At 38.2% G+C, this 23,295-nt stretch overlaps 1 protein-coding gene across 3 annotated transcripts in view; it reads left to right on the forward strand.

Moving 5' to 3' along the window:
* The window catches only part of LOC127655273 (zinc finger protein 385B-like), a 186,732-nt gene that overhangs the window by 141,910 nt on the left and 21,527 nt on the right, over positions 1 to 23,295 (forward strand). For all 3 annotated transcript variants that reach the window (XM_052142983.1, XM_052142982.1, XM_052142984.1), the window contains one exon: positions 11,696 to 11,806. In XM_052142983.1, the coding sequence (XP_051998943.1) occupies positions 11,696 to 11,806 (111 nt within the window). The remainder of the gene's footprint in view (positions 1 to 11,695; positions 11,807 to 23,295) is intronic.

The raw sequence follows: 23,295 nt of genomic DNA on the forward strand, positions 1-23,295 counted from the left end.
ACAACCTCTGCCTCTACTGCGGTCAAGCAGGGCATCTACGCGCCAACTGCCCGTGACGCCCCCCACAGTCCGAGAGTCCATCCAGAGAGACCGGCCCTCCGCCCTCGAGGTTGACCCCGGCGCCGACCAGGTCCTCGCTTCAGGAGCCGCTCATAGGAGGGGGGTTCTGTCACAAACGCTTTCGAGAGCACCTCCGCGGTCGGCCACCGGAGATCCGACTCACCTGAGTTCTAATTACCCACATACCGGGCTTTATCAATCCACAGCTGATCCCCATTTCATCTCCCTCTATTTAAGCTATGCACAGTCACACACTCAGTGCGAAGTCTTGTTTGTTCCGGCTACACTACTGAGCGTTCTACTACCATTCCTGTTTGCTTATCTGCCTACCGACCTTGCTTTCCCTGTTGTCTACGATTGATTACTGCGTGGCTACCTGAACCTTGCCTGTCTCTTCGTGATTGCCCTTGCTGCCTGCCCTGACATCCTGCTTCCCTCACAACGCTCCTGCTCTGCCTACGTTTGCCCTGATTCCCCATTGCCTGACCATTGCCTGCATATATCTGTGAGTTTCAATAAAACACTGCTTATGGATCCCAGCCTACCTGAGTCTTTGTTACACATATATATATATATATATATATATATATATATATATATATATATATATATATATATATATATTAGGGTGACCAGATCAGAATTGGTAAAATTCGGGACGGACGAAAAAGGTGGGGTGGGGGGTGGGGGGGGGTGTAGTCTACGTAGCCTACTGCAGCTCTCTACGTTCTTTTACTGTCTATGGTTGCAATGAGCAGCCGACAGGAGCTGGCTGCAGGACGGCAATGATAAATTTTTAATATTCTATCACACTATAACTACTTGAGTGTCTGCTCTTGAGACTTTGTTCTAATTTTCGGGACAATTAGGGCAGGATTCGGGATTCGGGACAACTGCTTGGATTTCGGGACGTCTGGTCACCCTAATATATATATATATATATATATGTGTGTGTGTGTGTGTGTGTGTGTGTGTGTGTGTTTGTAGCAATACCACTAATAACAGCAATAACAGTTTAACCTTCATGCAGTTGCTCAATAATTAGTGATTTGTGTTACAACAGGGGCAAAAAAAATAATACATACTAATGATTTCTCATTGGAGCAGTTTTGGAGCTTGTAATAAATGTATCTCTCTTATTTTTGAACATACAGTGCATCTGCTGTGTGTGATGCTCTCATTGTGTTTACTGGTTGCCAGTATGTCAGTGATCTTTGGTAGTGACAACAGATCTGTTCATAAATGTTTTCAAATCAAATAAATGTTAGCATTTCACAATTAATGTAAATATAATTGAATTTAACAGTGTGGGGAATTAACAAATAACTGCAGCATATAACTTGTAAAAGTGTGGCAAAGGACACTTTAAAAAGAAAAATCGGATTAGTATCGGCCACTCACAATATTAAAATATTGGTGATCGGTATCGACATAAAATTTTCTGATCAGTGCACCATAGTGACTACACTCTCAAAAGCAGTTATTGAAAGCCATGTTTATTGGTCAGGGTCACCTATTAGCATGCACTCACCAGTCCATCTGCTGTTGATCGTGCTGTTTTAACAACCCAGAAGCCCCAAAACGATTTGCGCCATAAATAAACAAATAAACACAGGAAAAGTTGTCATAATTACTGCTTGACTGTTCGTGCAAATCAAGAGTTCTCCAGGCTGCAATCACGCCATCGCAAAATTAGCCTAATTATACCATCTTCCTACAAGGCCATCAAATGAATTATTTTCTCCTAATGATGCTAATCAGAGTAGTCTCTATTGAGCTTCCAAGGAATGGCATAATTATAGTTAGCGATGCACATGATTCGCAGTTTTTTTTTTTGTTGTTGTTGTTGGAGGTATTACTTGATAAGCGCTGTTGTTTGTTCGTCTCCTACAATTATCTCACCTCTCCTGTCGCTCCAACTCTCCTTCAATCAACATTTCCGTTTCTCATTGAGGTAATTCCTACTATGCAGTAGATTGTCAAGTCCTCATCACTAGCATAATTATGCCAATATAGGGGTGACTTTTAAATAATTCACTGCTTTGGTTTGAACAAATGCTGTCTACACTTGTTTATAAATTATTGAAAAACTGGCAATGTATTAAGAAATCTTCAAGGTTTTTCTTTATTTTTTCCTTTTTCTAATCAGTGTTTCAACTAAACTATTGTTTTAAAACTGGTAAACAGTTTATAGGTTTTTCTAGTCCTTAATATTACTTTACATTCAGTCTTTTGTAATATAAGTTTAACTAATAAATAGCCAGATCCTTAATGACGTCCTCCTGTAAAATTGCATCATTTCAACAGCATAAGCATCCATAAGTGTTAGCAATGGATTTAATAAAAACCTTGATGTTTTGTGGTATCATTTGGCTTGTTTTACTCTAAAACCTTCTATTACCTTTGATAAAATTACAGAAATTGGTAATAACATGAAAATGTAAAAAATGGGTAAAATAGTTAGAAATTATAGTAATTCAAGTAAATAACCTTCAAGTTAACCTAACTCTCAATTCCTCATTGAGCTTTGATAATTAAGCTCTATTTTTTCCCCTTTACCTGTTAGGCATCATTTTATTTGTCTTTCCACTGTATAAATAATTAAGCTGTAATTAATAAAGTTTAATAAATTAAAGAGCTTGAGCCAGGCATATTTCAAAAAGTCTGCTATACACTTTTATAGAAACACAATCATGCCCTTTTTTTAATTAGAGTTCAAAAGGTATAGTTCTGCATAACCCGACTATCCCAATTAAGCAAACAGTCCTAACTAAACATGTATAAGAGGCATTAGAGAGATTTTAAGGAAAGAGAACTGCCATTGTTTACTATGTGGCAAATACAAAGAGTACTGCATGTGTGTGCCCTGACATATGCCTCTCCTGGCACTCCATTAGAGCTGACTGTTTGTGGAACAACATGAGCAGGTGTCCTTATGTATAATTAGTGCTCCCTCTACTCCGAATGCAGAGCAAGAAGCCTGCAGGTCCTCCCATGCTGCTATTAATGCGATCCGCCATCTTTTTGAACACAATATCTGAAAGGGAAAAAGAAACACGTGCTGCTTTTTCAGGTGATAATAATATGATTGACACTTAGGATGGGAATAGTTCGAAATTTACAATTTGCTTTCAATTCTGATTCCACTTAGCCCTTTTCTTTACAATTCCATTAATGATTCTTCATACATTTGCAGATGTATTAAAAAATACATCCTAACTTATAACCTTTACTATATTTTGTATATATGTATGTGAGTTCATCTGTGACACACTTGTGAGTTGTTTTGACTGATTCTTTGAAAAGAACTTGTTCATGCAAATTATTAATTTGTGAATCAGACTACCAAACTCTCTTTCGCTTGTTGGCCTGGCTGGAAGATATTTCAAAATATATATTTTTATAAAATATGTTCCAGTTCTAACCCTAATGGACTAAAATAACAACAACAGTATGAGGAAACAAAGCAATTTGTCTCGTCGTTTGGGAAGTATATTGAATAAATCTCTGTGGTTGAGGCAGCACATTGGATAAAGAGGAGTTAGTCATCAGTGTGATTGTGATTTTGTGCTTGAGAGAGCTGCGCCGATGAGGGATGATCCCAATGTGATTACAGAGCGAGCCATAGTCACGGCTCTCTTTCTCTCTATGACTGAAATCAAGGCTGCCACAGTCACAACAGACTGAGGCCAGTTTGTGCTCAGCCAGGTGTTCTCAGCCATGAAGAGAAGCAGCACATAATCCATCTGCTCTCTTTCTGTGCTTCAGAGACGAATGGCCTCCGGCCTTGGCAAGGGCGCAGCTATCAACTCACTCAAAGACATTCTTACTATTACAGGGACAAGATATCATTGAGGAAGCTCGTAAATTGGTTGAGAGACAGTGAGAGAAAGAAAGAAAGAAAGAAAGAAAGAAAGAAAGAAAGAAAGAAAGAAAGAAAGAAAGAAAGAAAGAAAGAAAGAAAGAAAAAAATTTCCAACTGAAAGTGAAGTCAGAGTGGGCGAGCATACTTAGTTTTTCTATGTGCCCGACAGTATGCGTGGACTATGCTGATTATTCGCGAAATTTAGCGACAGACGGAAAACCGAAGCATACTTTAGCCTTAAAGGAATATTCCGGGTTCAGTACAAGTTAAGCTCAACAGCATTTGTGGTATAATATTGATTTTGACTTGTCACTCCTTTTCTTAAAAAGAAAAGAAAATATCTGTGTGCCAGTGAGGCACTTTCAATGAAAGAGGTGAACCGTAATTGTTAAAATACTCACTATTGCAAAATATTATATTTCCAACAGTGGATGATATATTGTGTATATGTATCTTTCATATAGCCTAAACCATGTATTTTCAGTTACATGCATGTCTTTTTGTGGTTTGACAGCTTGATTGAAACCTCTTCAAAGATACATACAGAGAAATTGCATGATAATTTCTAATCGTTCAGTTTGTGCAGTAAAACCAGTTTCACACACTAACCTGCAAACTCATTAACATCACATTTATTCTTGAAAAACAAAAACCTTCATAACTTCTGTGTGCATGTGTCCTGTTCAAGTAGCTCTAAAAGACCTGTCTTATGTTGTGATACCTATGCTTCTGAAACTGCTTCAGTAAATGTTATATCACCCCCTTGTGGTCTCACAACACTATTATGCAAGACATTCAACAGAAGCCCAACTGAGTGAATTGGGAAGCACGCTAATTAGGCTTCTAGTTTAAATTTCGGTGTGGAGGTGGGGAGTGGTTGAGTGCCGGCTTGTGAATGGAGAGCGAGAGATGAGAATGGTAAGGATCATCACCTGTCATTGATTAACTCTAATAGCTGCTTGTCATTGCAGAGAGAGTTAAAGAGGGATTTAAGAGTGAGTCAGATGCCAGAGAGGGAGAGAGAGCTGCACACATACCCCTAGAGCATGTTTATTAAAGTCAGCTGAAAAGCGAGTAAAGAGGATGAATGTCGCCATGGATGCCCCACCACTGGAGGAAGTCTTCAAGATCCTCGCCAGCATCCACCATTCAATGCATCAGGCCCTCATCGAGCTGCGCACAGAGCAGGAGCAGCTGTTCATCGCCCTTATCCAGGCCCAAGTGGAGGACTGGCAGGTGCTCCAGAGCTTGTTACCCCTGGAGGGGGCTCTGTGCTGTGACCCCGGACCCTGCGACTGCCCTGCCCTGCCAAGATTGGGGCCCAAGACGAATCAGAGGCCTTCTTGGAGCTCTTTGAGTGGACAGTGGGGGCATGCAGTGTGGGACGCAGCAATTACCAGCAGAGAACCTCCTGGTGTACGCAGATCTAAAGAAAGCCATCCTGCAGCGGGTCAGTGGGACGCCTGAGCAACATCACCAATGCTTCCGATCACTGACCCTCTGGTGCCTACCAGAGCTGGTTGCTGGCTGAGAAATGCAACGTTGGGACAATGATCCCAGAGGGACAGCGAAGTTGGTCCAGTGCCATTGTCTGGCTTTGCTCATAGGGAGGCATATTCGGGAGTCGGCGAGCCCCAAGATCCTTCTCTCTCTCTCGCCCCGCCTTCTCTTGCCTCCCCTTTCTCCCGTCCTGTTCCTGTTGCCCAGAAATGGTGAACTCCTTCCCCCAAACTGGTTCCCCAATCCAGTGGACCATTCATCCCGCATGAAGTCTGGTCCAGTGTGTAGCAGGGTCCTTGGCATTTCCAGGACCAATGCCCCACGATGGAGGTGGAGACATTGGTCCGGGTTTCGACATGCTACAGGCCGCCCTCAATCGAGCAGGAGTGTACTCAATTCCTGTGAGTATTAAGGGGGTACATATCAAGCCTTAGTGGATTCAGGTTTTAATCAAACCTCCATTCACCAAAGCTTGGTTAAATTCGAGGCTTTGGATACAAACTGGTGGGTGAAGGTATGATGTGTGCATGGGGATTATTAAGTGGAATGTGCGTGAATGGGTCCTGCAACTTAGTATTTTGGTGTGTGGTGTGTGATTAGTTGGCTAGTACCGAGCTGTCAACTCCACATCATAATGATGTAAAGTAGGGGAAAGTCTCGGCTTTCCCATCCCTTAGAGGATTACCTGCTGGGGATTTTCTGCTGGAGCAGGTGTGAGATGAAACTCTTAGGCACACCTTTGATCAAGTGAAAGTGATTGACGGTCAACTCCTCTGGCCAGACATTGCACTCGCATATCCATATTTTTTCATTATTAAGGATCGGTTTTACCAATTGACACAGGATGCTCAGACAAAGAAGGATGCAACCCAATTGTTAGTACCAAAGAGCCTTCAGGAAATGTTATTCTAGATGTCTGAATATAATATGATGGCGGGTCACTTGGGGCAGGAAAAAAACACTAAACCATCTGATGGCCAATTTTATTGGCATAAACTGCATTTATGTCCACTACACTACGTCAGCTGTATGAATTATTGGGTATTAAATCAATTTGGACAAGCGTGTATCACCCACAAATGGACGGCTGGGTCAAATGGTTTAATCAAAACCTGAAAAACATGATACGTATGTTCGTGCACGAAGATGCTCAGAATTGTGCTAAATGGCTTGAACCCCTTTTATTCGCAGTTTTAGAGGTCCTGTAAGCCTCCACAGGGTTCTCCCTGTTTTAATTATTGTAGCAATGTCTAAGACCCTGCTAGGGAACATTGGGAGGAGGGACCTTCAAACAGCAAAAATTTTATTCAATACGTTCTTGACCTGAGAGCAAAGCTCCACACAATCGGGCCAGCCATCACAGGAGAATTTTCTACAGGCTCAAAAATGTCAGTCCTGTCCATGCCGAAGGGGGTGATGCCACAGATGTCGTTCCTGAACCACGAGGGTGGCCATCGCCTGCCTGAGTGTCCGCGCTGTGATCTTCGTGGCCCTGAGTGTGAGGTCAGTTGCTGAGCGCAGTTCCTGCAACACGTTGGGGTCAGGACTACCCAAGTGCAGATCTTTAAGCGCCTTGGCCTGGTGGACTTGCAGGAGGGCCATGGCATGCAAGGCGGAAGCGGCCTGTCCGGTGGCGCTGTAGGCTTTGGAGGTCAGTGACGACGTCATCCTACAGGCCCTGTAGGGGAGCACCGGGCGATCCCGCCAGGTGGCGGTGTAAAAGGTGCCCTCCACGACCTTGTTAGCTCATCATGCACTTCTGGGAAGAAAGGAACCGGGGGGTGGCGTGGCTGTGAGCGGCGCGCAGACCCGAGGAACCAATCATCCAGCCACGAAGGCTGTGGGGAGGACGGAGGGTTCCAGTCCAATCCCACGCTGGCAGCAGCCAGGACAAGCATGTGCCGCTCACTCCGACACAACATCGAAGTGAGCGACAGACGGGGAACTGGGGTTTCCTCACTCTCACGCTAGTGTAATTAACAATTTCTGATTGACAGGTAAAGTCACTCTCCTCTAAAAATTATTGGGACACACCAGGCACATGCTGTGGCAGAACACAATAACAGTACCACTATAGATCCAATAAACATTGTTTTTCTTCTGTATCTTCTCCCCTGACCACTTTATCACCCGCTGTCATTATATCCTTAGCCTGTAACTTTCTTCCAATGAAAGTTGTTGTGGTAGAGAGTGAGATTTTAATTACAGATTACTGCTGTTCAGCACTATGCACATAGGTAGTGTGTCAGAGAGGTAACAGATTACTGTTGTGTGGTTTTAGATTCCTTTAAAAACCAGGGGCATTTACTGTGCTGTGGTTTGAGGGTAGCGTAGTGGTGAGGAACTGCATTAGTGACCCACAGAGGTCGTGAATGAATGGTTGCTAGTCTATTTCACCATCCTCTAATCGAGTAGAGAGCACAGTACTCTGATCCAAGGGTAAGATATCCTCTAATAAATATCAGGATAGTTACTGTAGAATTAAAAACATAATTTTATTTACAGAAAGCATTTGAATGTAATACATCAGGCTGCATGGGTAATTGTGGTAAATTCTTAACTGAATTTTCAGGGTTTAATTCAAGTTAAGATCAATCAACAGCAGTTGTTGCATAATAATAATTACCACAAAAGTTTGTTTTGACTTGCCCCTGCTTCTCTTTAAAAAAGCTTAAATCTGGGTTACAGTGAATGGGGCAAATATGTCAACTTTAAAATATTCACTCTTTCAAAAGTATAGCCACAAGACATGTGTTAACATGATTTTATTGTGATAAAATCACTTACTAACCTTATATCCAATTTTACAATTTCATTGCCATAATGATGAGTTTTAACAGAATATTTAATGTGCTTTATAAAATTATAAGCTTTGCATTTCTGTCTTTAAACCCTCCAAAAAGTTGCTGTTGATTGAGCTTAACTTGTATTGAACCTAGAATATTCCTTTAATAGACCGAGTTTGGGAGCAAACCTATTTCTGCACTTGGTAGTCACTCATTGGTAGTCACCGCATTGCATTTCTGTGCTCATTCTGGTCAAGAAATGCTTACTTAAGCCGGTCGCACACTGGGCAAAAAGTACCATGCTGCGTCGTGTGACAGGTAGCATAAAGCACAGGTTGAAAAATGTAATGTAATGTAATGTAAATGTAATCTAATTATTGTACAGGCAAAAGATACATACAAATGTTTTTGCATTTCTTCAATAATGAACAGAGTGATGTTGATGAGTTTGCAGGTATGAAGTAAAAGGTGAAATTGTGCAAACTGAAAGATTTGGCTTGAATTTAATAGAATTAAATGAAAGTCTATGTAAGTGGCACAGAAGAATTTTGAGCAGCCTCCAAAGTCGTAGCTGGATGCTGTTGCCAGATGGCAGTTGGCATCACCGATATGCGTACATTCCTAGAAAAATGTTGTGTTGAATTTTAAGATGCTGTGTCGTCCGCCTGATGTGGGATTATATGAAATTGTTGATACCGCATTAATAGACCATCGTGGAAAGTAACTCACCCAAATAATTACTCAGCAGTTTTGGTGGAAATTTGTATAGCTCTTGTAATCAGAATGTCTGTTAAGTACATAAAGTAATAGTACAGACTATTTCACAGACATATCTCTCAAATAAAGTGGAATAAGTAGTTTTGCAGCTTTTGTCTTTCAAAGGTTTGATAGCCAACCTGGCTGGGTTTGGATGTATTCTATCTGGCTTGATGAGTAATTGTCGTAAATTCTTAATGGACTGGGTACGTACCAAGTGTTATCAAGCGCAAACAGAAATTGCGTTGTAGAGGCCATTCACTCCTTTTTACCAAAGCTCATCAGTTATTCAGGGATAATCAGCCTGAGATACAAGGATCAGTACACAGGCAGTGTGTGTGTGTGTGTGTGTGTGTGTGTGTTTGTGATTTACGAGGACAATTTTTTAAGTTACAAACTGGTAATTACAAGGTTATTATGCTATAAGTGTGATTTATGAGGACATCTCTAGTGTCCCCATAATTTAAATCGCTTAAAAATCATACTAAGCAATGTTTTATTGAAAATCAAAAAATGCTAAAAGTTTTCTGTGAGGTTTAGGTTTAGAGGGTTAGGTTTAGGGGTATGGTTAGGGGATAGAATCTATAGTTTGTACAGTATAAAAGTCATTATGTCTATGGAAAGACCTCATAATGATAGGTAGACCAACAAATGTGTGTGTGTGTGTGTGTGTTTGAGTGTGTGTGAGTATGTATGTGTGAGTGTGTGTGTGTGTGTGTGTGTGTGTGTGTGTGTGTGTGTGTGTGTGTGTGTGTGTGTGTGTGTGTGTGTGTGTGTGTGTGTAGTGAGAGAGAGAGAGAGAGAGAGAGAGAGAGAGAGAGGTTATGCCGTGAGACAAGACCTCCTCTGCTTCGCTGTTGAAGCACACCACATTGTCTCTCTCTTTCTCTCTCTCCGTTGGATTCCTCTTTCCAGTTGTGATTTTACACCTAAGTACACTATGGACTCTCTCTATTTGCTTCAGGTAAAATATGCCAGGATTGTGTCACAAGTTGAATATGCTCCAGGTTTCTTTTTCATTCCAATTCATGATTTAGCTTTTTGCTCTGTTTGTCTGTCAAGTGAGCTATGAATACTTTCCTGCTTAGTGAAATGGCTGTAGTGAAAAAATGTGTATTAGTTAAATGACTTGGAGGCGCTCTTGTGCCAGGGTGACATGCATGACTTTGAGAAGTACTGAAATGCTGTATGTCATTGTATTGGCACTTCAAAAGGCATATTTCAGAGCTTGTTAAATTTTGTTAATTTATTTTCTTGTCTCATTAAATTCTCAGATCCATGAGTGTAGAGTTGGTTATAGATGGTTGGAAAACTACTAAAGAGTCTACCTAATAATACTAGTCTTGGGATTGAAAATAATCTGTATATTTTCTCGATGTTTATCAATATATATTGGGATTTTTCAGATATAAATAGGGCTGCTCGTTGCACAATAGTCTTTATCTTTTCAAATATATTTCTGAACACAACTTTGGTAAAGTGTGAGCGGCAGTTAATTAAAGTGGGCTGCACACCGACAACATAACGTGTTCTAAAATTCAAAACATTTATTTTCCTCGAAGGTACATTTGTTCACTTAGCGGGTTTGCTGTCTCCGGAGACTGTTCTGCAATGCCACGGAGCTCAACTTGCATAGTTTTCCATTAGATCATTATCAAAGTACATATATTATTTAATCTAGTCATTACTGGATGATATATTGTGGATATGTATCTTTCATACTGTAGACCCTACACAATGTATTTTCAGTTACAAATATGTTGTTTTGTGGTTTGACAGCTTGAGTAAAATACTTATTTAATGATACATACAGGAAATTACATGATAAACATTAACATTTCCAATAGTTCAGTTTGCACAGTTAGACCAGTTTCATACACTAACCTGTAAACTCATATTTGCCACTTTTTTTTAATTCTTGAAGAAGTACAAAAACTTTCATTACTTTGGACTGCCATAAGCTAATAATGTGCGTGTGATATCTGTGCCTTGTCTATGCTGTGACCGGCTTCAGTAAATGTTATGTCGCCTCCTTGTCATCTCCCAACGCTATTACGTCAGACCACATTGAATGAAAGGCAACTGACAGAATTGAAAGCACACAAATTAGGCTTCTAATTATAATGTCGGCTGATGTCTGTGTATCGATGCTTCAAAAATGTATTGATAAAATAATGTGCCGATCAATAACCAACATATAGTTATTTTATGACATCCTTAAATAATATCAATAATTCTCTAAATGTGACAATGTAATATAAGTATTGTGTGTCTATGTCTTATCATCATTTGTAAAATGAAAGTATTTTTTTTTTTGTATTCATACACTGTATTTTGTTTTTAATGTGAAAGCAAAAAATTTGATTGCTATGGCAGAAGGGAGACACTTCAATTTCAGTCTTTTTACTGTACAAAGCAATCATATGCTTAAGAAGACTTGGAATATAGACCACAAATTGTATGGATGTATGATGCTTTCTCTCTTTTATTTTTTATTTTTTTTTGCTGTGTTTAGTTTATACAGTATATATATATATATATATATATATATATATATATATATATATATATATATATATATATATATATATAAACATGTTTTTTTTTTTTCTGTGAAAATGTTGGCTGGGCCATTACAAATCTGAACTACTGGCCTCACCAGGCCAGCAGAAGAAGTCCGTAGTTATTTTAGCCCTGCTAAAAGTGTTTCTCCACTGTTCACCTTTAGATGGACCCTGTCCAGAAAGCCGTAATCAACCACACATTTGGAGTCTCCATTCCACCCAAGAAGAAGCAAGTTATTTCCTGCAACATCTGTCAGATCCGCTTTAATTCAGATGTGAGTACAAAAACAAACTTTCTTGTTTCTATGTGTTTACATGCTGGTGTGTGAATGTTTGTCTTCAGTCATGTGTGTGCTGAGTGTATCCTTCCCCAGTGTATCCTTGTCACTTAAAGGTATAGTTCATGATCAAATTTTAATTATGTCATCATTTACTCACCCTCATGTTGTTCCAAACCTATATAATTCTCGTGGGACACAAAAAGATATAAGGCAGAACTTTGTTTTTCCATGCAATGAAAGTGAATGGTGACCGAGGCTGTCAGTATCTAACATTCTGCCTAACATCTCATTTTGTGTTCTGTGGAAAAAAAGAAAGTCAGTTTTAGAACAATGTGAATATGAGTAAATTATGACACAATTTCTATTTTTGGGTAAACTTTCCATATAAATATGAAGAGAGAAGAAATCTTAGCCCATTCTTGTCCTGCCTGTCTAAAAGTGACTGTTATAGATTTTTAACTTATTCTGATGGCTGAATAAAACTAGCCCCAGTACAGCAGTTTAGGGTGTGAGTGGCAACACACTTCATTAATCATGCACAACGAGGTAAGTGCACCAATGTATGGTAATTGTACCAAATGTGATGCTGGCAGTTCTGTCCTCAGCCAGCTTTAAAAGAACACTTCTCACACATTGTCGAATAGAAGCATGCTGGATCATTTGAATTGTTCCATTAAAGAGATTATTTTGTTCGCTAGTTTTTAGCACTCTATTTCATTCATGTCCTTTACCTGTGCTGATTGCACAAGACATTATGCCCACAATATACATAAAGATTAAGCCTAGACATCCAATATATTTATTTTAAATAGATTTTTTTACAGATTCTCTTGCAAAGTGTCCTAAATAAACTTTTGAAATGTTTAAAAATACCCGCGGTTTCAATAATCAGTACTGTTGTGTTAATGAGTGTAAGCACATGTGTGGGTTTCTACACAGAGTTGTTGTGTTGCCTCTCAAATACAGTAGGTATGGTTGTGTTGTTTTGTTCTCTATGGGAGAAGGGTAATTACTTACTGTTTTGCCATGTTGTTCCTCTCTGTCTTGGCATTGATTAAGCCATTTAATTTAAGATGAATGGCACAAGGTGGCAATAAGCCCTGGCTGACGAAAGGCTCCCATAGCGAGCAGTAATTGAGAAAAGGCTTCGCTCAAAGTGGAAAACAGACGTAGGAGCACCATTGTGCATCTGTTTTGTCTCCTACAAGTCTATTTCATCTTTATCGTGACAAACAGGCAGGAATGCAAGACAGGAACCCGGGGAACGCCTCTAGATTTCTGAGCAAAGACAGACCTAGTCCTGTTGTCTCAATGAGTTGGCTGTCAGCCTTACACTCACGTTCACCCTCTTTTATTAATTTTCACTAAACATTTGTGTTTTTTATTGGATAATATTTCGCAATTCCATCTTTCTTGCATTCTAACTGTTAATAGTTTAGTAAACACTGTTTCATTAATTTAGAATTTTTGATGACATGTTAACATGCATGTTATGGCCATGATAGATGATAAAGTCACAATCTTAGAGTGAAAAACAACAAAGACAATCAATCCTCGCCCTAGACAAAATCACCTAACTTTGCTTACACACTGCAATAAATCATTTTCTTACTCAGTATTTGCCTTGTTTTCCAGCATAAATATGTAAACATCCTAAAACGAGATACATTTGCTCATGAAGCAAATTGATAATTAGAAAAACAAATAAATCTAATAAAGTTTAATGAGATTGTATGCTTAAAACAAGAAAAAAAGATTTGCCCGTGGGGAAAGAATAATACACTTTCTTGTTTTTGAAGAAAAATTGGTTTATTTATAAAAAAATTTTTTTATTTATTTAATAAAACAATTACAAATAATAATAATAATTTTACTATTAAATTTATATTTTTTTTAACCCTTTGTCAAGGATTTTTTTCATATTTTAAGCACTAAATTTGGTAAGATTTGTCTGAAAACAAGACTTATGTCATTTTGCTTCTAAGTGTGCCTTGTTTTAACGATGTTTTGATATTTTTGCTGGAAAACAAGACAAAAATACAAATAGAGAAGTCTTTTTTCCAGTATACTCCACACTGCTCACACACTCTGGTTGAGTGTCCCAGCCTTCATGTTTTCCCTCCTGCGGTGTACATTCGTTTGATTGCTATTGACTTTGAAACCCCTGTTTTCCAACGCATGTGCTTCTGAATTGAAGCGACTGCTAAAGATTAAGTTGTCTAGCCTCGCTTGTTATCTTCTTTCCTTCTCTCACTCCAAACAAGCACAATACAAAGAGAAAGTGAAATAGTTGCTTTTTTTTGTGATAATTGAAAACAGTTTCCTCTTGCAATCGCCCATTTGAACAGTGGTTTTAAGATTAAGCAGCATATCTGAGGTTAGCATGGGGTGAGCAGAAGTGTCAATGAATGTTCCGCAGACCGCCGTGGTCTTTGATGCTAATTCTGGGTGAATGTGTTACCATGGTCTGATCTTCAATGATAGAGCTGTCTCTCCTGCTCTTTATGCTCCTTGGAGATGCTCATCTGCAGGCTGAGTCCAAAGCACATCCTGCTTTAGTGGAAGCGATGTTCTGGTTGGCGTTTCAGAAAGAATCAGTCTGGGTCGCTGATGCTTGCATGCTGAATCTGAGTTTATCTTCATCCTCCACAAGATGCTGTGTTTGTCAAGAGCTGTGCTGTCACCATTTATGTTTCACTTTTGGAGAACAAAGATATAAGCTCCTATTGTCTACAGGTAAGAGACAAAGACCAATTACAGGAAATGTTCATAGACAAAATGAAACATTTGACATAAAGGGACAAATAAGTGTCATAAAAGTGGTTCATACAACTCGTATTCCATGTATTCTGAAGTCATATGAAAGCTCAAAATGTCATGTCAAAATATTTGTCATAATTCATTGAAAATCTGAGAAGTACAAGGTCCGATTTGCAAACAAAACATTCTTTTGATTTTCAATTAATCAATTTATCTGCCTCACAAAGCCGGTCTGTATGATTCATTCATATTGAACTTATTACCAGGACAGGTTCTGAAGCATAACAGACTAATTGGTAATACTTTACATTAAGATTCCATTCGTTAAAATTATTTTATGCATTAAGTATCATGAAATAACAACTAACAATATTTGTTTCCGCATTAATTCATCTTTGTTAACATTAGATTAAGAAAAATTAAATTGCTGACATATATAAAACACTTTAGATTTTAAAAATGTATTACTATATGTTGAAATTCACTGCACTGTCTCTTACTGAGTATATTGTCCTGTTCATTGTTAGTAATTTATTGTACTGTCCTGTACTTTTTGCACACGTTTGCACGTGCACTTTATATAGGTATGTTATTTAGTCTGTGTAGTCTCATGTGGTTCTGGGTTTGTCCTATGTTGTTTTATGTAGCACCATGGTCCTGGAGGAACGTTGTCTCATTTCGCTGTGTACTGTACTAACTGTATATGGTTGAAACGACAATAAAAACCACTTGACTTGACTTGACTAACCAAGATTAATTAATTCTTTAAAAATATTGTTCATTGTTAGTTCATGTTAACTAATGTTGTCAACTGATATTTACAAATGGAACCTTTTTGTAAAGCGTGTAACCAAGCTTGAAAGCTCCAGTCCCATACACTGTACAAGAACTAAAAAGAGATAATGCTTCAAAATTTCTCAGTTTGTGATCGCAAGACAAAAAAATGTATACAGTTTTTTTAACGACATGAGGGTGAGCCAATGATGACATAATTTTATTCATTTTTTTGGGGTACATTTTTCACCAAATTAAAATTAAAATGGCACACATTTAGAGCAAGCTGTAAGACGCTGCATACTTTATTAAAGCTCAAACCCCTCTTCATTCTGCCTCTTTAAAAAATAGTCCTGTGACGTCATTTAATCCCATACTTTAGAGCACGCTATGGGCCCACTGTGTCATCCAATCCTGTTGCCAGAAGGGAAAAAACTATGTGAAACTAAAGGTCTTCATACATCCTCAGCCAACCTCTAATGGAGTTCTGAGGGAAGCAGTATTTTCACTCAATGCATTTGTTTCCATAATGCTCCAAGTGAGCAGCTGTGAAGTGTCTTATGGGCATTTTGGTGAAACTACCCCATTAACAGATGGGACAAATAGAATAGTGATATAATCCCTTTGACCTGTGATGTGAAATTACTTTGAAAAGTTTTTAGAATGTTCCACATTTCCCAGCCAGATATTCAGATTCGCCCAGATCAGTGGTTTGCAAAAAAAAATCACACTAGTATATTTATATATTTAGTTGGACATTTCAGAAATTGCAGCGTTTTGGTTGATCTCTGTACGGTACCCAACAGGATTGTGAAAATAACTAGATTTTACATTTTATGAAGAGCATAGTAATGGCAAGCAGTTCTTTCCCATGCAAAACTACCCACCGTATTCTGTGTGGTTGCCAGGTCATTGCCGTGCAGTTGCTTAGATATTGTGAGTGTTTTTATCACAGCACTATGCTTTGCAGGGGTGTGCTGGGTGGTTGCTTGTTGGTTGCTTACTGGCCCAGTTCAAAAGAGCAAAGCCCCCATGTATTATATTCTGGTCCCTCTGGGTTGCTCTTCCAGAATAAGTCTATGGGATTTTTTTCCTGTTTTATATTCCACCAGGGAAAAACACTCAATGGGGGGCAAATATGTTCTCCATCCCCAAACTCACACCATTGTTTAAGCCAATATTGCCAAATAAAAAAATAAAATAAAAAAGGACTCGCTTTATATTAGGTGTCTTTAACAACTATGTACATGTGATACAGTGTACTTATTATGCACATACTTGTTGTTACATTTAAATACCTGCATTTCATTACATCTGTTAGCCTAACCTCTAACCCTAAACCTAACCCTACCCCAAACCTTACCCTAAACCCTATCCCTAACCCTAACCCTACTCCTTAACCAACCCATACATCAAACTCAGTAGCAGCAACTGTGAATCTTGTGAGAATTTTGCCGAACAACATATATTTTAATGTTAGTACATAGTAGTGAAAGACACATAAAATAAAGTGTGACCAAAAAATTAAATGTATATATATATATATATATATATACATATATTTCGATGCCATTTGTGACACATACATTTTGCCTTGCACATTTAACATACATTCATTGACTACACATTATAAAATGTCAAGAGAGTTACTTTCTGGTGAGTTTCATCACTGCTATTGAACTAATGTGTACAAATGGACACCAAACCCAAGCTGAGCTCAGACAGGACTTGTTCCCTGCATCATTGTAGATTTGTTCTAATTAATGGCCCAGATCAATGTGTGTTAAAGCCAAGCTGTAAATGGCATTCATGTCCATTATATTTTAAAGCAGGGCTTATCCAACTTTGCCAGGCAGGCAATCACAGGAGAGCTATTAACAATTAAAATCCTCCACGCAATTTCACGACCCTGAATGACTCTAGTTATAACCATAGAGTCATATATAACTGACCTTACAATTAATGTGTTCAGCATTATGGTTTATGTGCTTTCCACAAACTAAACATGCTCTATTTTCTACAGAATGCAACTTTTTAATGCAGTAATTACACATTAGGCAAAGCCTGCAGGCTGCTGACAGTTCTATAAACCATTTTTGGTTTAATATAATTTTTATTTCATATTTTGTCTCGCAAAGTCTTGGCCCTCTTTTTAGCTGTTAAAATAAATTCTTGCAGATGTGGCCTGAATAAACTCAGTGATTGTGGGAAAATTGCAGCTGAGTTTTAGTTGGGAGTTCTTCACTCAACGGTGTGTAGCACCATTGGCTTTTACAAATACGGCACTTTCCACGAATAGAATGTGTGAGCAGAATGTTAGCCTTGGTCACTATTTTTGTTCTATGAAATTAAATGTAACCAAGCCTTTGTTTTCCACGGAAGAAAGTCATTTGAGTTTGTACTGCATTATGGTGAGGAAATAATGACAGAATTGTAATTTTTGGGTGAATGTTCCATTTCATTTAAAATAACTTTGCAGCCCCATTACCATTGCAATCTATTTAGTAATGCTGATATTCATTTAATGTCAAGTCAAGTCTTTTTTATTTATATAGTGCTTTTCAAAACAAAATCACTTCAAAGCAGCTTTAGAGAAAATGATGTTGTAACAGAAATTTATGCTTGAATTTCTTAAAAGTTCTCATTGTGCATTTTAAATGAATAACGCAATTTAAAATCATGCCTTTAAAAATGATTGTCTTTAGGCCCCCAGTGAGCAAGCTTAAGGCGACATGGCAAAGAACACAAAAATCCATAAGATGTTCGTTTATGGAAAAAATATTGGGAGAAACCAGGCTCAGCTGGGGGAGCTAGTTCCCCTCTCGCTATACTCCATGAATATAATTATACTAATATCTTGATGTTGAGACAGGTAAACAAATATAATAATATTAGCGTAGATGCCATTCTATTTAAAGCAGTGTTATAAAATATGACAAGTGTTTCTGGTTCCGGCTGATCTGGCTAATGCAGCATAACTACCTTTTGAGGGAAAAAAAAGTAGGTGTATGCCTGTCTGAAGAGATGATTCTTTAGTATAAACTAAAACTGAGAGAGTGTGTCTGAGTCCCAAACAATGCTAGGAAGGCTATTCCAAAGTCTAGGCACCAAATAGGAAAATAATCTACCTCAAACTACCTTCAAAGCTTTGTAATGTTTATTGCTAGAAAACAGGACAATCACACAAATCAGGGTTTTAAGCTGTAGACATGTCATGCCTTTTAGGTTGCAGCAGGGTTGAAAAATGGCAAACCTCATAATATGAATGTATATAAAACAATGAAAGTAATAATTTTCTGGATACCTCCACTCAAAGCGCTGTACTATTTGTAGTAGTCGAGGAACCTCCTCAGCCACCACATAAACAGGTCAGGAGTGGTGGTGGTGTAGTGGTCTAAGCACATAACTGGTAATCTGGTAATCAGAAAGACATTGGTTCAAGCCCCACAGCCCTCAACATTGTATCCTTGAGCAAGGCACTTAACTCCAGGTTGCTCCAGGGGGATTGTCCCTGTAATAAGGGCTCTGTAAGTCGCTTTGGATAAAAGTGTCTGCCAAATATGTAAATGTATATAATATTTTGTTTGATCTCTTAAGTTTGATCATCAACATTTTCTGAAGTTAAAGCTCCTTTTATTTTAAAGATAACTTATTTTTTAAAGACATTTTATGGTTGTCATAAGTTGAGCTCAATTAACAGCATTTGTGGAATAATGTTAATTTAAAAAAAAAAAAAAACAGAATAAAAAAATCATCACTCATTTATTTAAAAAAAGCAAATATCACTGTTATAATAAGTCAAATATATTGGAAGTACCAGTGCAAAAAACATTGAAGTACACACTGTTTGAAAAGTACATAAACATTATATGTGTTAACATGATTTTAGTGTGATAACATCACTTACTAACCTTATCTGAAATACTGATTATAACTTTATACAGATATGATTAGTAACTGTTCATACTAAATCATACTAAAATCATATTAACATGTATAAGTTTTACATCTTGTAGCTATACTTTTCAAACAGTGTGTATTTTAGCATTATGAGCTGGCCCCATTCATTTCCATTGTAAATTGTAAAAAAAAATATATATATAAAGCGATGACTTGAAATAATTTTTTGTGGTAATCAAATTAAAGGTATGCCACAAATGCTGTCGATTGAGCTTAAATTGTATTGAACCCAGAACAATCCTTTAAGAGTTTCAGGCCCTATTTTGTACCCTATTCATGAATAGTGTCTTGTACTATAAACATTTTCCCCATTGGCTTTGTCTTTTGTCAGTTCTGTTCTCTTTGAACACTTTTTTTTTTCAGTCTTTTTTTCTCTCTATATAAGTTGTTTGTTTTGAAGGTAAAACTGCTATGGTGCGTTCTTTGAAGCCTACATTAAAGAAATGAAAATAATGGCTGGTACGCTCTTGGGTTTCCCTTATCTCCTGTAAATGAGCTGTTTTATCTCCATTTGCATGCAATGTAAAAGAGAAGCCCAGCCATTTAATTTGAAGAGACCTGATCTGAAGGTGTCTGAATGTTACATTTAATAATGAATGTTACATTTATATAGCACTGACACTGACTCTACACTCAAAGAATTTTACACAGTGAACAGGGGACTCTCTTCAACCACCACCAGTGTGCAGCATCCACCTGGATGATGCGAAGGCAGCCATAGTGTGCCAGTATGCTCACCAGCTATGGGTGGAGAGGAAAGAGTAGAGTTATAGAGCCAAATAATGGATGGGGATTATTAGGAGGCCATGATTAAGGGGCAACACTGGGGTTACACCCCTAATCTTTACAAGAAGTGTCCTGGGATTTTTAATGAGCACAGAGAACCTCGGTTTAACATCTCATCAAAAGGACGGTGGCTATTTACAGTATAGTATCCGCACTACAGCACTAGGACCCACACATACTGCAGGGTGAGCACCCCCTGCTGGCCTCAATAATACCTCTTCCAGCAGCAACCTTAGTTTTCCCCAGGAGGTCTCCCATCCAGGCACTGGTGAGGCTCAACCCTGTTTAGATTCAGAGGGCAACCAGTCTTGAGCTATGGGGTGATATGGATGCTGGCTGTGTGGTGTTGTGACTTTAGGTGAAGTGGTGGCTTCCATCCAGAGGTAACAAGAGATAGCCCTTAGAAGAAGCCAATATGGCAGATAACCAGCACATCTCATTAAAGCTTTATGGACTTTTATACATGTGCTGTGTCATAAATACACAGGGGTAACAACCCCGCCCCCAAACAAACCAAAAAAGACATCTAAAATCTTTTATTTCTGCATTGTATAATGGGCTAAGACCTCACCTTTTTGGTCACATCAATTAATCTTTAACTCAGAAAAAACAAACTCCCTCTTCTTAATAGAGCTTGAATCGCTGATTTTCTTCACAATAAGATACACACCGTGACGCATATATTATGATTCACTACATCGCGAGCCATCCCGTTATAATCTAGCTGCAGCAAGCACACTCGAGAGATGAGTGTCTCGGCACGAGACAGTATCATCCTGGAGAAGTTTGAAACTCTCTCTCTGACTGTTTTTCACACGACTCATATAAGTGACCTCTTCCAACAGCGACTTACAAAGCCCTTATTACGGGGACAATCCCCAGGGTGGTGGTGGTGTAGTGGTCTAAAGCACTAATCTGAGAAGAAGGTTGTCGGTTTGATCCACACAGCCACCACCATTGTGTCCTTGAGCAAGGCATTTAATTCCAGGTTGCTGGAATGCCAGTTTCAGAGTGTATGATTGTTTACACAACCCGCTTCCATATTCTTAGAATTTTAATAAAGGATGCATTAAAGATATAAAGCTGAGGTGTTTCCTGTTTTGAATGGCAAGTTTTGCTCAAGCGGAATGACAGGTATGGCTTTCACGTCACATCACGACAACACTGCTTCTATATTTTCTTATTTTGTATTTTTCTATTATAAGTCCCTCATACTTTGCAATCTACATCACCTTAATCTGTTTGGAGTTTGATTACAGTTGGATTACAGCTTGAAGTTTAGAGTGCATCTGGATTGTGAGCGGTGTTCTCTTCCTCTCCTCGATCAAGCACGAGCTGAAGTGCTGCTCTCCCGCATCATCATTAGCGTTTAAATGATCTCATGTTGCGTTAAATGAGATCAAACGACTATTCGACTAATCATTTCAGCCCTAATAATGAATGGGGCTGTTGAATGCTTGATCCTGACTGGTTGAAAGATGTTTTAAGGTGTGCAGTTATTTTTCAGTAAACGTACTGCTATGAAGTAGTTCCATGTCGTATCAGTTAGTTATTCAGTTATTATAAGAGCCGTACAGGCTACCACAGCAAAATAACCAAATAAAGCAGACATTGGCTAAGTAAGTCAGATAGGAATGACAAACAATTTGTATAATATAATCTGTGGTGTAAGAAAGTAGTTATACTCAGAGTGTTTTAGGGAAGCAAAACTGAATATGTCATGAGATACAACCCTCAAAGATGTCTTGAGGTGTGTTAACCATGGTATAAGTGGAATAATTGACTCCGGCCTGTTGAATTATTGAAAAATAATGCACAACTTGAGGTGATAATGCAATAACGAATGCAGTAATGCAGTTGAATTTATTGTAATTCAACAGGCTGTAGTTATTAGAATAATTACATAATTATTGACTAATTGTTCACATGTAGATAAAGATAAACAAAACAGTTTTGTTGTAATAAATGGTTCTTTTATGAAAATTCGAAACATTAAATTGGGTTTCTGTTGATGTTATTTTGTATTTCTGTTTAGTATATAGTTAGGACTAATTATAAAATCAGATCTAATTAAAAAAATGTTAGTTGAGTCGTTAAGTTGCTCTCTACTCCACCCTAATTGAAGAGTCTTATCATTTGTCTCTTTAGAAGTAGTTAGGTGAAGTGTATAATTTCTGCTCTACGAGTGTTTCCTGAACTAACCTGTTTAACTACAGATTTCCTTAATGCTCCACCCATCTCTCATTGGTTGGACAAACAGAAACGGGAACAACAATGGAACAAACTGTGCAATGTATTGTTAGTACATTAGAGCCATGATATTTTTGTGGGGAATCAACCTACAAATAGCTTACTCGAAGCCTCCTCTGCATATAAAAGAAAATATTTTTACATTAAAAAAATACACACCTTTAAGAGGATGGAAGCCCCGTACAGATCAAGGCATCTTCTGCTAAAACATCAATCTGCACATAACACACACATTCTGATGTCTTGTGTTTGAGAAAGGAAAAATGTTCAAAAAGTGTTTTCATGTTCTACTGTGAACATCAAAAAACTAAGTATTTTGTTTGTACACTCAGATAAGGAACCTGAGAATGGAAATTGGCTAAAAGGTTTAAGATTTTAAAGGCGTGATTTTATCATCGATTTTAGGTAGTTATTATGCTTAAAAATATTTTAAAGGGTGAAATAAGGGGTAAGGGAAAATAGAATAAATTATTGCTGAAAATAGTAATTATTGCTGTTTGACATTGTTCAGTGAATGGTTTTGTTAAGCAGAAGTTATGTGGCAAGGACTTGTGCCCCTCAGAAAAATAACAAATGAACAGCTGTTAACACGAAACACATAGAACCTTATGTCGCATAATTGGCTGAATCATTTGAGATTGTTAGTGATTCAGCCCAGGGCAGGCCATGCAAAGCAATGCAAGACCATATCTGTTGCCTGCACAATCACCAACAACACACACACACACACACACACACACACACACACACACACACACACACACACACACACATATGTTGGTCTACTTATCATTATGAGGACTTTCCATAGACATAATGACTTTTATACTGTACAAACTATAGATTCTATCCCCTAAACCTAACCCTTCCAAAAAACTTTCTGCATTTTTACATTTTCAATAAAACATTGTTTAGTATGATTTCTAAGCGATTTAAATTATGGGGACACTAGA

The sequence above is a fragment of the Xyrauchen texanus genome, chromosome 14 (genome assembly GCF_025860055.1).
Source record: "Xyrauchen texanus isolate HMW12.3.18 chromosome 14, RBS_HiC_50CHRs, whole genome shotgun sequence".
NCBI lineage: Eukaryota > Metazoa > Chordata > Actinopteri > Cypriniformes > Catostomidae > Xyrauchen > Xyrauchen texanus.